General features: G+C 49.1%; 1 protein-coding gene and 1 long non-coding RNA gene across 2 annotated transcripts; one reads left to right on the top strand and one right to left on the bottom strand.

Annotated features, from left to right (window-relative positions):
- Positions 1 to 1120: 1120 nt before the first annotated feature.
- Positions 1121 to 5628, bottom strand: LOC134759805 (uncharacterized). The gene is made up of 2 exons (XR_010136608.1): positions 5208 to 5628; positions 1121 to 2053 (listed from the first exon to the last, which is right to left on the bottom strand). It is a non-coding gene; the product is annotated as an uncharacterized LOC134759805 (long non-coding RNA).
- Positions 4269 to 6170, top strand: LOC134759804 (ribosomal large subunit pseudouridine synthase B-like). The gene is made up of 3 exons (XM_063714477.1): positions 4269 to 5119; positions 5306 to 5727; positions 5763 to 6170. Exons 1-3 carry the CDS (start codon positions 4736 to 4738, stop codon positions 5860 to 5862), a joined length of 906 nt encoding a protein of 301 aa, XP_063570547.1. The 5' UTR covers positions 4269 to 4735; the 3' UTR covers positions 5863 to 6170.
- Positions 6171 to 16315: the final 10145 nt, after the last annotated feature.

Consider the following 16315-nt stretch of genomic DNA (forward strand, 5'->3'; position numbering starts at 1 on the left):
CTCTCTCCTCTGCTTATAATTTTTTTTTTTTTTTTAAAGACGGAGTCTTGCTCTGTCACCCAGGCTGGAGTGCTGTGGTGCGATCTCGGCTGACTGCAAGCTCTGCCTCCCAGGTTCACACCATTCTCCTGGCTCAGCCTCCTGAGTAGCTGAGACTACAGGCGCCCGACTAATTTTTTTGTATTTTTAGTAGAGACGGGGTTTCACCGTGTTAGCCAGGATGGTCTCGATCTCCTCACATCGTGATCCGCCCGCCTCGGCCTCCCAAAGTGCTGGGATTACAGGCGTAAGCCACTGCACCCGGCCTGTAATTTTTTAAAAAATAAAAAATATTTTATCTTGGTGCTATTTCAAAACGAGATACCAAAAGCAAGGCTGGTTTTACTCCGACATTTCTAACAATGTATTTTTAATGCTTTTTCCTCTCTTCAAAAATGACACACTTCCTTAAAAGTGAGTTTTACATTTCCATTCTAGAACAGTCACAGAGGCACAGGAAGTACTCAACAAACCCCAGCAGAATCGAGAGTTCCAGCATGCAGCTGACCACTCCCTATACCAAAAGCTGTTTCTGAAGTAGCACCAAGTTTGTTAGAGAAGGAGCAGAGCTACAAGTCCCAGAGCCAGGCCACAGAGGCAGACAGGTTCCTCCGAACTGGGTTGTGCTGGGAAGGCTGCTGCTGTTTACCCTGCCTGTCACAGACACAGCTACTGCTCTATGTCAGCTGTCAGAAACAGAACAGGTCTCCACACACAGAAAAACAAGGATGACCTCTGTTGCGGAAAAAGCAAAACACAGTAGCGTTGGGGAGCTTTACAGTAAGTTCTCTTGCAGAAAGGCAAGCTATAGAACAAAGGTGACAGACATGGTGAAACAGCCAATCAAACAGCTCTGTGGACAGGTTACTTACCTCTTATGACAGTTTGACCCCTTTCTCAGTTCTGTCCAATCTAAATCTTGACTTTGAATATAAAGGCCAGGACTGTTCCTATTTCCCAGCACAACGAACACCACAGCCATAGTTCTTATCGCTAGCTCTCATCTACACCTGATAATTATCTCACCTGTCTCCAATTGCTGACTACTAAGCGCTAACCTGATTAATCACCACAGGACATATTTATTGAGGACCAAACTTTAATATTTCAAGGGCACCCCAAATGAGTTACTAGTGGGGTTACATAAGCTTTCATTCATGCCACCAAACCAAGATTCATGAATTCTGAAAGTTAAAGTTGATTACCTCTTTGGATACATAAAAACAATATATTAAAGCATGTCACAAAGTGCAAAAAAAAAAAAAAAAAGAGGCATCCAGCAGATGAAAAATAGGCTCTTGGAAAAGCCCAAAGCAGCAGGCTGATTGTCCTAACAGGAGGACAGAGAAACTCTTTCTGTAGGAAATAAAGCTGCCTCAGCCAGAGAGAGATCCAGACATGGGTTTTGATGGATTCTTATTACAACCAAAGACAAGCTCAAAGAAAGTGGAAGTTCAGATTTCCCACGGGTGCAGTTGGATCTCGCATCCAAGAGAACGCTTGGTTGACTTCTCATATGTAGGCTGAGCAAGAAGCAAGCAGCAACACTTAGCCAGTGATTCTGATTCCAGGCTCACATCTGTGTGGTTGAGCTCTGAGCTCCTCGGGCAGGACAGCCTGGAATCGCTCCTGCACCAGCATTTCCACAGTCTGCTCCTTTGTGTGGATATCAGGTCTCAGCCACCGTCCAGCAAGGTCCTAGAGATGCCTGAGGACATCCCTGGGGCCAGCTGCATCCTCATAGCAGAACTTCCTGAATCTCTGCCAGGAGGCTTTCTAGCATGGTCTTAAAATCTTCAACAGAGTGTTCACTGAGGCTCTCTGGTGGGAGCCCAGAAGGCTCTCGTGGAACCTGGACCTGGAAAGCAGGTAGTAGGACAACTTCTGGCTCCTCAGTCCATCATTTCATTGGGTAGTGATATCATTTGATCATTCTGGACTTCTGTATTTCTTTGTGTCTCTGGGTACACTTCAGTCTCCATTCTGGAACTCTAAGAAAAAACGTTTCAGACTTCTAGGCACAAAGAGAAAAGTAAGAATCAGCAAAAACAGACCATAAAAGCTGTTAAACCACTCTGATCTCATGGATCTGGTCCAGACCCAGGTTCCATCAGCCTTCCAATCTTAACAGGGTTTCTTAATAAAGCTACTAGAAACTCTATTTTTGTCTTCTTCTTGGTAGATCAATTAACACAATTGAGAAAACATGACAGTGGTTTACCAAAATAAGAAATGTAGGTTCTCAAAGCCGATTGAAGAATACTGGCCTTGCTAGAGAATCGTGCATTCATTTTGTCTCTCACTATGAAGTATTTTACCTTACGTTGAAACAAGAATTGCATATGCACATGATTTGCTTGGAAGAGGGCTTTAAAATCATGGGTGTTTGCTTCCTCCAACCATTTTTTTTTTCTTTTTTGGAGACAGTGTCTTGCCCTGTTGTTCAGGCTGGAGTGCAATGGCACGATTTCGGCTCACCGCAACCTCCGCCTCCCAGGTTCAAGCAATTCTCCTGCCTCAGCCTCCTGAGTGGCTGGGATTACAGACACGTGCCACCACCTCCAGCTATATTTTGTATTTTTAGTAGAGATAGGCTTTCACCAGGTTGATCAGGCTGGTCTCGAACTCCTGACCTCGTAATCTGCCGCCATCGGCCTCCCAAAGTGCTGGGATTACAGGCATGAGCCACCAGGCCTGGCCCCTCCAACCATTTTTATATAACATTTGCTGTGTCTACAAAGCAATTTATGAAGAAGAGCTAAAAGAGGAGAATAAGGTCAGTTCATTTATATCTAATCTACTGACTTTCTACCTCCCTCCATCTCTTTCATCATGATTAAAGAATAGCAAACATTAACAAGTACTTCAAAGGAGCAGTGCACTGATTGCACCTGTGAATAGCCACTGCACTCCAGCCTGAGCAACACAGCAAGAGCTCTTAAAAAAAAGAAAAAGAAAGCCAGGCAAGGTAGCTCATGCCTGTAATCCCAGCACTTTGGGAGGCCAAGGTGGGCGGATCAACTGAGGTCAGGAGTTCAAGACCAGCCTGGCCAATATAGTGAAACCCCATCTCTACTAAAAATACAAAAATTATGGCCGGGCTCTGTGGCTCACGCCTGTAATCCCAGCACTTTGGGAGGCCAAGGTGGGTGGATCACCTGAGGTCAGGAGTTCGAGACCAGCCTGACCAACATGGAGAAACCCTGTCTCTACTAAAATTACAAAAATTAGCTGAGGATGGTGGCACATGCCTGTAATCCCAGCTACTCGGGAGGCTGAGGCAGAAGAATGGCTTGAACCCAGGAGGCAGAGGTTGCTGTGAGCTGAGATCGTGCCACTGTACTCCAGCCTGGACAACAAGAGCAAAACTCCATCTCAAAAAAAAAAAAAAAAAAAAAAGGTGGATCACTTGAGCCCAGGAATTTGAGACCGGCCTCGAAGGGGGTAACATGGCAAAACCCTATCTCTACAAAAAATACAAAAAAAAAAAAAATTATCTGGGTGTGGTGGCACATGCCTGTAGTCCCAGCTACTAGGGAGGCTGAGGTAGGAGAACCACCTGAGCCTGGGAGGTAGAGGCTGCAGTGAGCCGTGATCATGCCACTGCACTCCAGCCTGGGCAACAGAGTCCTCGCCTCCAAAAAAAAAAAAGAACCCAGATTAAGATCAAGAATGAAGCACCTCTGATCAGTATATGAGACTTGTCAAAATCCTAACAGAGTACACTTCCAACCCTTTGGATATTTGAGAGCTCCAGGATTATCAAACCAGCTATAGTCGTTGGCGGGGGGGTGTGGGGGGGGCAAATTAAATACCTGTAAAATGTCAGAAAAAAAGTGTTTGCTTCATTTGGGCTAGGGCCCCAGTTCAAAAGAGGAGTTATTTATAGGAAAACACATCCTATGTTAATTAACTTTAAAACAAGAGACAGAGTTCAAATAACAGAAATGACTAAATTAATTCTCACATTAGGGTACAGCCCCATGACGCAGTCACTTTTCAAGGATCATCATTTTCTTTTATTTATTTATTTATTTATTTACCCAAATGTGTTTTTAATTATAGCATTAACAAAGATAAAGCAAAATCAGGGAAGTACAAAATAATTACATGCGAGTCTAACAAAATAAACATCATTTGTTCTTAGATTCTATGTACTTCCTCTAAACCTGCTGTTTTTCCAAATATTGGACCTTTTCCTCTTTACTAGTTTTCTTTTTTTTTTTTTTATGAAGTATTTATTGATGATTCTTGGGTGTTTCTCGAGAGGGGGATATGGCAGGGTCATAGGATGATAGTGGAGAGAAGGTCAGGAGATAAACACATGAACAAAGGTCTCTGGTTTTCCTAGGCAGAGGACCCTGCGGCCTTCTGCAGTGTTTGTGTCCCTGGGTACTTGAGATTAGGGAGTGGTGATGACTCTTAAAGAGCATGCTGCCTTCAAGCATCTGTTTAACAAAGCAATCTTGCACCGCCCTTAATCCATTTAACCCCGAGTTGACACAGCACATGTTTTAGAGAGCACGGGGCTGGGGGAAAGGCCATAGATCAACAGCATCCCAAGGCGGAAGAATTTCTCCTAGTCAGAACAAACTGGAGTCTCCTACGCCCACCTCTTTCTACACAGACACAGCAACAATCTGATCTCTCCTTTCTTTTTCCCACACATCCCCCCCTTCTTTTCAACAAAACCGCCATGGCCCACTCCCGATGGTCGCTGTCTCTTCGGAGCTGTTGGGTACACCTCCCAGACAGGGTGGCCGGGCAGAGGCGCTCCTCACCTCCCAGACAGGGCAGCCGGGCAGAGGCGCTCCTCACTTCCCAGACGATGGGCGGCCAGGTAGAGGCGCTCCTCACCTCCCAGACGGGGCGGCTGGGCAGAGGCGCTCCTCACTTCCTCCCAGACAGGGTGGCAGCCAGGCAGAGGCGCTCCTCACCTCCCACACAGGGCGGCCGGGCAGAGGCGCTCCTCACTTCCCAGACGGGGCGGCCGGGCAGAGGCGCTCCTCACTTCCTCCCAGACGGGGTGGCGGCCGGGCAGAGGCGCTCCTCACTTCCCAGATGGGGCGGCCGGACAGAGGTGTTCCTCACCTCCCAGACGGGGCGGCCGGGCAGAGGCGCTCCTCACTTCCTCCCAGACGGGGCGGCCGGGCAGAGGTCCTCCTCACCTCCCAGACGGGGCGGCCGGGCAGAGGCGCTCCTCACCTCCCAGACGGGGCGGCCGGGCAGAGGCGCTCCTCACCTCCCAGACGGGGCGGCCGGGCAGAGGCGCTCCTCACATCCCAGATGGGGCGGCCGGGCAGAGGCGCTCCTCACATCCCAGACGGGGCGGCCGGGCAGAGGTCCTCCTCACCTCCCAGACGATGGGCGGCCGGGCAGAGGCGCTCCTCACTTCACAGACGGGGCGGCCGGGCAGAGGCGCTCCTCACTTCCTCCCAGACGGGGTGGCGGCCGGGCAGAGGCGCTCCTCACTTCCCAGACGGGGCAGCCGGGCAGAGGCGCTCCTCACTTCCCAGACGGGGCGGCCGGGCAGAGGCGCTCCTCACTTCCCAGACGGGGCGGCCGGGCAGAGGCGCTCCTCACCTCCCAGACGATGGGCGGCCGGGCAGAGGCGCTCCTCACCTCCCAGACGGGGCGGCCAGGCAGAGGCGCTCCTCGCTTCCCAGACGGGGTGGCGGCCGGGCAGAGGTGCTCCTCACCTCCCAGACGGGGCAGCCAGGCAGAGGCGCTCCTCACTTCCCAGATGGGGCGGCCAGGCAGAGGCGCTCCTCACTTCCTCCCAGACGGGGTGGCGGCCAGGCAGAGGCGCTCCTCACCTCCTAGACAGGGTGGCCGGGCAGAGGTGCTCCTCATCTCCCACACGGGGTGGCCGGGCAGAGGTGCTCCTCACTTCCTCCCAGATGGGGTGGCAGCCGGGCAGAGGCACTCCTCACCTCCCAGATGGGGCGGCCGGGCAGAGGAGCTCATTTTCTTTTTTTTTTTTGAGATGGAGTCTTGCTCTGTTGCCCAGGCTGGAGTGCAGTGGCACAATCTCGGCTCACTGCAACCTCTGCCTCCCAGGTTCAAGCAATTCTCCTGCCTCAGCCTCCTAAGTAGCTGGGACTACGGTGCGTGCCACCAGGCCCAGCTAATTTTTTTTGTATTTTTAGTAGAAATGAGGTTTCACCATGTTAGCCAGGATGGTCTCGATCTCCTGACCTCATGATCCGCCCGCCTTGCCTTGGCCTCCCAAAGTGCTGGGATTACAGGTGTGAGCCACCGTGCCCGGCCCATTGTTTTCTTTAATACTTTCTTCCCTCAAAGAACTAATCCCCTCCAGACATATAATACATAGCAGGAGAGTTGACATTTAAAATCCCTCCTACCTCAGAGAATCTCTCAAATCCGTTTCCTGGGCAACAATTGACAGAAGCCAACAATCACTAATGCTGACTAGCTGCTGCCGTGCACCCAGCACCTAGTCATCCCTTCTCTAAAGGTTCCCTGACCCATTTCTTAGGAGACTTTAATTGATTCTAGACCCAGCAGCTTGGATATTCTTAGGAGTACACCAGTTCTTCTCATATTATCTTGGTTTTTGCTCAGTTAATAAGGTGTGCTCATCCCCCAAAGTAAGCTGTTGCTAACCTAGGGTGGTGAGTAGGGAAAAGCAGAATCACTTAGGGGTGACTTGGACTAAAATATTTCGTCCAAGAAAGGTTGGATGAAACATTGTGGGAAAGCAAAATCTTGGGAACGACCTAAGTGACCATCAACATGGAAATGATTGAAGTACAGTCAACCACTCAGTGGTGCCGCCATGTAAAAAATGAAGCAGGCTTATGAGTACTGGTAAGAAAGCTGTCCATATCACAACATGACTAAGGTCCCGACCGATGTATAGTATGACCCCCCCATCTTAGGAAATTAAAAATACATACATACAGGCAAATAAAACCTGATATATCCAAATAATAGAAAGTTATCAAAGAAATTAATTGTATTTACTTCTGAAGGGCAGAAACAGTAGAAGGGGGAAACACTTTTCATTTTACATCTTTCTGCATTGTTTTCCAACTACACACGTGTATTACTTTTATAACAACTCAAGAGGAAGAAAACTTCTCAGGCTTTCCCCTCCTGCCCAAAAACCTTTCTGAGTGAAAACCCCTAACCCACTTAGGAAAACACCCTTTTATTACTTCTTCTAGCTCCCAGCACCCAACGTCTTTACAACCCAGGTTTCTAGGAACAGACTGTCAGTGGGCCTTTTTCTTTGTTTTTTTTTTTTTTGAGACAGTCTCACTCTGTCGCCCAGGCTGGAGCGCAGTAGTGTGATCTTGGTTCACTGCAACCTTTCCGCCTTCTGGGTTCAAGCAATTCTCTGCCTCAGCCTCCCGAGTAGCTGGGATTACAGGCACCCACCACCACACCTGGCTAATTTTTATGTTTTTAGTAGAGACGGGGTTTCACCATGTTGACCAGGCTGGTCTCGAACTCCCGACTTCGAGTGATCCACCCGCCTCGGCCTCCCAAAGTGCTGGGATTACAGACGTGAGCCACCACGCCCGGCAGTCAGTGGGCCAATTCTTAAGGCTGGCTCCTAAAGATGAACCAGCACCACAATTTATCCGTCTTATAAATCCTATCAGCTTCAGAAGACGACTTACCAAACACAAACTTATCCTCACCAGTTAATAACTCCTTTTCTTTGCTCAAAAACCCAGTGACAAAAAAATAACTCCAGGCCAGGCACAGTGGCTCATGCCTGTAATTCCAGCACTTTGGAAGGCCGAGGCGGGTGGATCACTTGAGATCAGGAGTTCAACACCAGGCTGGCCAACATGGTGAAACCGTCTCTACTAAAAATGGAAAACATTAGCCAGGCGTGGTGACATGCGACTGTAATCCCAGTTACTCGAGGGGCTGAGGCAGGAGAATCACTTGAACCCATGTGGCGGAGAAGGTTGCAGTGAGGCAACATCGCGGCACTGCAACTCCGGCCTGGGCATCAGAGCGAGACTCCGTCTCAAAAAAAGAAAAATAACTCCAGTGCACTGCGCCCTTACTTCCTATCTAACATTGTGCCGAATGTTATACATAGATCTTCCTCCGTATGATCCTTAGTTCAGGATCATAAACTCTTGATAAATTACTGCCCCAGGAACCTCCAGTGACATCAACCGCTGCTACTATTTTTGGAATTCTGCCGCCCAGACACCCCACACTGCATTCCTTCACAACTGATCCTCCCGATAGCCCATGGGGTAGACACTGTTATTTCCATTCACAGATAACGAAGTGAGGCTCGGAGGGAGGGGACTTGCCCAAAGCCACAAGGATGAAAGGTAGTGCGATGACTCAACCGATAAAAATAATCCCGGTTGTGGTGGGGGGAGCTGAGCCCGACTCCTCCCACTATGCTGCCACGGCTCCGAAGGCCTAGCCCGAGTGCGGAAGTGGGCTTCTAGGGTTCCAGGACGAGGTCCACCTCCAGAGCTGCAGTGAGGTCCAAGTCAGCCCGAGAAGCCAGCAGGTCCCACATTTCAGTCATTTCCCTACCCCAAAAGCAGGGACTCCCCACTCCTGGGGCAAGCAGCCACTGTGGCCGCGAGCAAGCGTACGCGGGGTAGGAAGAAGGAAGGGGACAGGGGGAACGTTCACCTACGCAGCTGCCACCTCGGAGGACAGGGGAGCGGGTGACGAGGGAAGATCAGGATAATACCCTAACTCCCACAAATGACTCCGGGAAAGGGAGACCACCACTCCCCGAGCTTTGGAGCGCCGCGGGGGAACCGGAAGTCATTCCCCGCCCGGAAGTTAAAAGGAGGGGCGTAGGTTGGAAGGAGGGGCGCCGGGTCTCTCTAGTCTCCGCGGTACTCCGCAGCTTCATGGTTTTAACTCTTGGTGGTCTTTTGACCGTCCTCAGTCCTTACCGTGCGGAGTTTTGGATACATTCTAAGCAGCTTTTTCGCTCCGGAGAAGTTATTTGTCTTTCTGAGCCGCAGTTTGCCCAACTGCAAAATGGAAAGAAATGAAGCAGGAATTAAGATACTCTAGGAGCTCGCCCACAGCTGAGTCAGGGCCCCATTCTGAGGTTACACCCTTAAGCCTTTGCACCACTCGAAGGAAGGAAACCAAGAGAGAGGGGTGGGTGGCTGCTGTTTGGAGACAGTGGTCCTTGTATTGGCGCCCAGCGGAATCACTCCAGATGAGTCAGTGGATACAGTCTATAGGTCCCACCTCATTGGACGCAAACAGCAGTGGGCATATGGCCGTGGGGAGTTGATACAGCCTGTCCGGGGTGGGACTCTGTGTGTATGGGAGGCTAAATCTCAGCAGGACTTTTCCAGTTGCTACCAGACTACGCGCTGTCGCCTGATGGTTAAGAACTGAAGCTTTAGCCGTGCGCGGTGGCTCACGCCTGTAATCCCAGCACTTTAGGAGGCAGAGGCGGGTGGATCACCTGAGGTCAGGAGTTCGAGACCAGCTTGACCAACAAGGTGAAACCCAGTCTTTACTAAAAATACAAAAATTAGCCGGGCGTGCTGGCAGGCGCCTGTAGTCCCAGCTGCTCGGGAGACTGAGACAGGAGAATTGCTTGAACCCGGGAGGCGGAGGTTGCAGTGATCCGAGATTGCACCACTGCACTCCAGCCCGGACGAGGGAGCAAGACTCCATCTCAAAAATGAAGCTTTGAAGTCATACTGATCTGGTTTGCGTCTGATCACACAGGTTCAATGACACAGCCGGCTAGAGGAAGCAGAGATGCTAACCACTGCATCCGCGATCTTAACCCTGAAGGGGAGGGATTGAGCTGTTAGAGAGAGGTACTCAGTTGACTTATCCCTCCCTCTCTTTCCAGCTGGCGTATCCGAATGGGCTGAGCTACCGGATTAAGAGGGACACCCCAAAGCCCCCATTGCTGGGTTATTGCTCCAGAGCCAATGTCCTTGGGGAAAGGAAGATATGCCCTTTGTCTCCACTGCACTGCTGGTCTGTAAACTCCTAGACGGCCAGCTGGTGGTTCACAAACCAGGACTCCTTGCTCTGGCCCTACTCCTACCTACCAGAATGACCGTGAACCCTTCCCCACTCACTCCTACAACCAGGTTTCCATCTCCTCTCTCAGCTTAGGTTTCCCTAACTGTAAAATAAAAGGGTTGGACTAGGTTAAGGACTTCCAGCTGTTTCTCTCTCCCATACTCTAAGTTTCCTTAGGAATGCTTCAGAAAACAGCAGGGGTTGGGGCAAGGATGCCGTTTGAGCCCAGAGCAACTCCAATTTCATAGGTACATAAATTTATGTGAAAGTATATACGTTTAGGCTTGTGTAAGATTATTTTATCATCCCAGGTAAAATTCAGCCTTTGTACTTCATCTTTCCCCACCCTCCTCCTCACTCAGTTTGCTCCAAGAACACTGACCTTCTGGTTATTTTGCAAATCTGACAAACTCATCTTCACCTCTTTTTCTTTTTCTTTTTTTTTTTTTTTTTGAGACGGAGTTTTGCTCTTGTTGTCTAAGCTAGAGTGCAATGGTGTGATCTCGACTCACTGCAACCTCTGCCTCCCGGATTCAAGCGATTGTCCTGCCTCAGCCTCCCGAGTAACTGGGATTACAGGCACGAGCCACCACACCCGGCTAATTTTTTGTACTTTTAGTAGAGACGGGGTTTTGCCATATTGGCCAGGCTGGTCTCCAACTCCTGACCTCAGGTGATCCCCCCACCTCAGCCTCCCAAAGTGCCGGGATTACCGGTGTGAGCCACCATGCCTGGCCTTTTTTTGAGACAGAGTCTCATTCTGTCACCCAGGCTGGAATGCACTGGCATGATCTCGGCTCACTGCAACTTCCACCTCCTGGGTTGAAGTGATTCTCTTGCCTCAGCCTCCCAAGTAGTTGAGATTACAGATTTACACAACCGTGTCCAGCTAATTTTTGTATTTTTAGTAGAGACAGGGTTTTGCCATTTTCCCCAGGCTGGTCTCGAACTCCTGACCTCAAGCGATCCACCCACCTCGGCTTCCCAAAGTGCTGGGATTACAGGCATGAGCCATCGCACCCGGCCTCATCTTCACTTCTTTTGCTGATCTCTGCTTGCAGTGCTCTTTCCTGAGATCTGTTCACCCAGGTTCCAGTTCAACTGTAGCGTCTCCTTTTCTGCCCACCTCCTCTATCCCCCGACCCTGGGCACCCTTCCAATTCCTTTATAACCTGTTACTTTGCTTTTGTGATTACCTAGTTATTTTCTATCTCGTCCACTAGAGGCAGGGTCCACAAAGCTAAGGACCTTGTCTGCCCTGTCACCACCATGACCCCAGTACTTAAAACTGAGCATAGGCCAGGCGCGGTGGCTCACGCCTGTAATCCCAGCACTTTGGGAGGCCGAGATGGGCAGACCACAAGGTCAGGAGACTGAGACCATCCTGACTAACACGGTGAAACCTCGTCTCTACCAAAAATACAAAAAAATTAGACGGGCGTGGTGGCGAGTGTCTGTAGTCCCAGCTACTCGGGAGGCTGAGACAGGAGAATGGCGTGAACCCGGGAGGCGGAGCTTGCAGTGAGCCAAGGTCACACCACTGCACTCCAGCCTGGGCGACAGAGCAAGACTCCATCTCAAAAAAAAAAAAAAAAGAAAAACTGAGCATAGGAGCCAGGCACAGTGGCTCACGCCTATAATCCCAGCACTTTGGGAGGCCGAGGCAGGCGGATCACCTGAGGTCAGGAATTTGAGACCAGCCTGGCTAACATGGTGAAACCCCATCTCTACTAAAAATACAAAACTTAGCTGGGCATGGTGGCAGGCGCCTGTAATCCCAGCTACTCAGGAGGCTGAGGCAGGAGAATTGCTTGAACCTGGGAGGCGGAGGTTGCAGTGAGCTGAGATTACGCCATTGCACTCCAGCCTGGGTGAGAAGAGTGAAACTCCATCTCAAAAAAAAACAAGTAACAACAACAACAACAACAACAAACTAAGCATAGGCTGGACAAACACTGAATGAATGAATCAATGAGTGAGTAAAGGAACACAGCAGCTGGGCGTGGTGGCTCACACCTGTAATCCCGACACTTTTGGAGGCTGAAGCAGGAGGATCCCTTGAGCCCAGGAGTTTGAGACCAACCAAGGCAACATAGTGAGACCCATCTCTACAGAAATTTTTTAAAAATCAGTCTGGTGTGGTGGTGCACATCTGTCATCCCAGCTACTTGGGAGGCTGAAGTGGGAGGATCACTTTAGCCTGGGAGATTGAGGCTGCAGTGAACTGTGATTGAGCCACTGCACTCCAGCCTGGGCGGATAGAACAAAACTCAGTCTCAAAAAAAAAAAAAAAAAAAAAATGGTCTGGGCATGGTGGCTCACACCTGTAATCCCAGTACTTTGGAAAGCTGAGGCGGGTGTATCACCTGAGGTCAGGAGTTCGAGACCAGCCTAAGCAACATGGTAAAAACCCATCTCTACTAAGAATACAAAATTAGCTGGGTGTGGTGGTGCATGCCTGTGACCCCAGCCACTTGGGAGGCTGAAGCAGAAGAATTGCTTGAACCCGGGAGGCAGAGGTTGCAGTGAGCCAAGATTGTACCACTGCACTCCAGCTCGGGCAACAGAGTGAGACTCCATCTCAAAAGGAAATAAAAAAAGAGAAAGCCTGAATTTTGTGACAAATCCAATCTGATAAAGACCACTAGGGATATAGCTGTAGTTTAACAAAATTAGGCTTATTAACTTGTTGTAGCAAGAGAGACAACACACCAGAGAAACTGTGGAGGGTCTCACCAAACAAAGGAAGAAATGGGATTATCATAGGATTTGGGGGAGGTTGGAGTTTAGGTGAAATTGAAATGAAGCCGTGTTGATAGGTGCAAAGCAAAGCTGGCAATGTGTAAAGGGGTTAACATCTGGCGTGGGCTGAGAATCAGACTCAGAGTCTTGTTTCCTTGGACGCCACAAAGGTAAGACAAATATAGACTAATGTGTCCAAAAACCCTTTATCTGAAGCTCTGCATCTGGGTAGATACAGGCTATGTCTCTGTATCAAACCTGGCTCTTCTGACCCACTAGAGAAGACTGGGATGTTCTGCTCTCACTGATGTGATTTCAAACAGCAAAGTTTCTGGCAGTCTCTGATTTTAGAGAATGAGATTTCTTTTCTTTTTTCTTTTTCTTTTTTTTTTTTTTTTTAGGTGGAGTTTCACTCTTGTCACCCAGGCTGGAGTGCAATGGTGCGATCTCGGCTCATTGCAACCTCTGTCTCCTGGGTTCAAGCAATTATCCTGCCTCAGCCTCCCGAGTAGCTGGGATTACAGGTGCCTGCCACCACGCCCAGCAAATTTTTGTATTTTAGTAGAGATGAGGTTTCACCATGTTGGCCAGGCAGAGAACGAGATTTCTCAGCACTGTCTTTTTTTTTTTTTTTTTTTTTCTTTGAGACAGTCTCGCTCTGTGGCCCAGGCTGGAGTGCAGTGGCGTGATTTTGACTCACTGCAACCTCTACCTTCCTGGTTCAAGCAATTCTCCTGCCTCAGCCTCCACAGTAGCAGGGATTACAGGCATCCACCACCACGCCCAGCTAATTCAGCCTCCCAAAGTGCTGGGATAGCACTACATCTTTGATGTTAATTGAGAAAAGAAAGTTTGACAGATTCACCTTTTTTTTTTTTTTTTGAGACGGAGTTTTGCTCTTGTTGCCCAGGCTGGAGTGCAATGGTGTGATCTCGGCTCACTGCAACCTCCACCTCCCAGGTTCAAGCGATTCTCCTGCCTCAGCTCCCTAGTAGCTGGGATTACAGGCATTTGTCACCATGCCCAGCTAATTTTGTATTTTTAGTAGAGATGGGGTTTCTCCATGTTGGTCAGGCTGGTCTCGAACTCCCGACCTCAGGTGACCCGCCCACCTCGACCTCCCAAAGTGCTGGGATTACAGGCATGAGCCACTGTGCCTGGCCTCACCTTTTTTTTTTTTTTTGAACAGAGTCTTGCTCTGTGTCCCAGGCTGGAGTGCAGTAGCATGATCCTGGCTCACTGCAACCTCCACCTCTCAGGTTCAAGCGATTCTCCTGCCTCAACCTCCTGAGTAACTGAGACTACAGGTAAGTGCCACTACACCCAGCTAATTTTTAAATTTTTAGTAGAGACAGGGTTTCACCTTGTTGGTCAGGCTGGTCTTGAACTCCTGACCTCAAGTGATCCACTTGCCTCGGCCTCCCAAAGTGCTGGGATTATAGATGAAAGCCATTGCGCCCAGCCCAGATTCACATTTGATCTCAATCATCTGACCTATGTCCAGAATATATAAAGAATTCTACAAACCAGCCAGGCGCGGTGGCTCATGCCTGTAATCTCAGCACTTTGGGAGGCTGAGGCAGGCGGATCACGAGGTCAGGCATTCAAGACCAGCCTGGCCAACACGGTGAAACCCCGTCTCTACTAAAAATACAAAAATTAGCCAGGCGTGGTGGTGGGCACCTGTAATCCCAGCTACCCAGGAAGCTGAGGCAGGAGAATCGCTTGAACCCGGGAGGTGGAAGTTGCAGTGAGCCAAGATTGCAGCACTGCACTCCAGCCTGGGTGATAGAGTGAGACTCCGTCTCAAAAAAAAAAAAAAAAAAAAAAGGAATTGAAGTATTGACATTGTGCCTTCTTGAAAAATGCATTGTTGGCTTTTCACGATTTAGAAATCAAAAGTAAAAAATTATTGGCCTTGACATTCTAATCATTATTCAAAGAATTAAGTTATTGACTATATGGGTTTTAAAAGACTTGAATTGTTAAGACTTGGAGATTTGAACAAAGGAAAATTGAATTGTTGGCAGTTTTAGGCAAGATTCCCTGACTCTCTGCTGCCCATGTGTGGAGAGAACTGGGTCATCACAGCTCCCAGCCTCCCTCTGAGGATGAGTAGATGTCCCTTGGGGGCCCGCTGGCCAGCCACATTATGAAATTACATATATCCCACTGCCTTTTACTCTGAAACTATTTTGGAGAATTATCCAAGGGTTCCTCCTGACTCATTGGGAGTAAGTGGACACTCAGCCTTTGCAACCCTACTGTGCCTTGGCAACGCCTGACATTTACATGTCACCAGGCACTGTCTGTCTGACTCAATAACAATGATTAATGTGTGTGGTTTCAGAACTTCCTCCCCACCTCCCAGCACCCTCATGATGCGGAAGTCTCTGCTCAGCTTGACTCTATTTCTTCCCTGCTCTCACTCTGCCCTTGCCATACCAGTTCTCAGGCTTTGCAAGACCTGGAGCGTGCAGGCAGATCACCTGAGGTCAGGAGTTCAAGACCAGCCCGGCTAACATGGTGAAAGCCCGTCTCTACGAAAAATACAAAAAAATTAGCCAGGCACAGTGGCGCGTGCCTGTAATCTCAGCTACCTGGGAGGCTGAGGCAGGAGAATCACTTGAACCCAGGAGGTGGAGGTGGCAGTGAGCCGTGATTACGCCACTGCACTCCAGCCTAGGAGACAGAGTGAGACTCCATCTCAAAAAAAAAAGAGCTGGAGTGAGAGTAAGGACTGGAAGAGAGTTGTAGGGGAGGGCTGAGATGCCAGAAGTGGTTTGGGAGAAAAATGGGGCTAGTTTGTAATGTGTGGGGGCAGCGGATGGGAAAAGAAAAAAAAAGAGAATTTGAAGGAGTATTGTTGATAGAATCACTTTGGAGAGCAATTTGGCAATTGGTAAAGTTGAAAATGAGCATGTCCTCCCAGTTAGCACGTCTATTTCTTGGAATATACCCTAGAGAAACTCTCCCACATGTGCACCAGGAGACATGTCCAAGGCCATCCACTGAAGCACCGTTTGCAATCACAAAAAATTAGCTCTGCTTTAAATATCCATGAGGAAGGAATAAAGAATAATAAAAATTTAGGCAATGGGATATGCTACAAACAGCAGCAATGAACTAGAGATATATAAAACAGCATGGATAGACCTCAAAAACACAACATTAAGACCGGGCGGGGTGGCTCACACCTATAATCCCAGCACTTTCGGAGGCTGAAGCAGGCAGATCACTTGAGGTCAGGAGTTCGAGACCACCCTGGCCAACATGGTGAAACCCCATCTCTACTAAATATACATATATATATATAAAAAATATATAAATTAGCCGGGCATGGTGGTGGGCACCTGTAGTACCAGCTACTCAGGAGGCTGAGCCAGGAGAATCACTGGAACCCGGGAGATGGAGGTTGCAGTGAGCCGAGATGGCACCACTGCATTCTGGCCTGGGTGACAGAATGAGACTCCATCTCAAAAAAAAAAAAAAAAAAAAAAAAAACGCACAA

The sequence above is a fragment of the Pongo abelii genome, chromosome 1 (assembly GCF_028885655.2).
Source record: "Pongo abelii isolate AG06213 chromosome 1, NHGRI_mPonAbe1-v2.0_pri, whole genome shotgun sequence".
NCBI lineage: Eukaryota > Metazoa > Chordata > Mammalia > Primates > Hominidae > Pongo > Pongo abelii.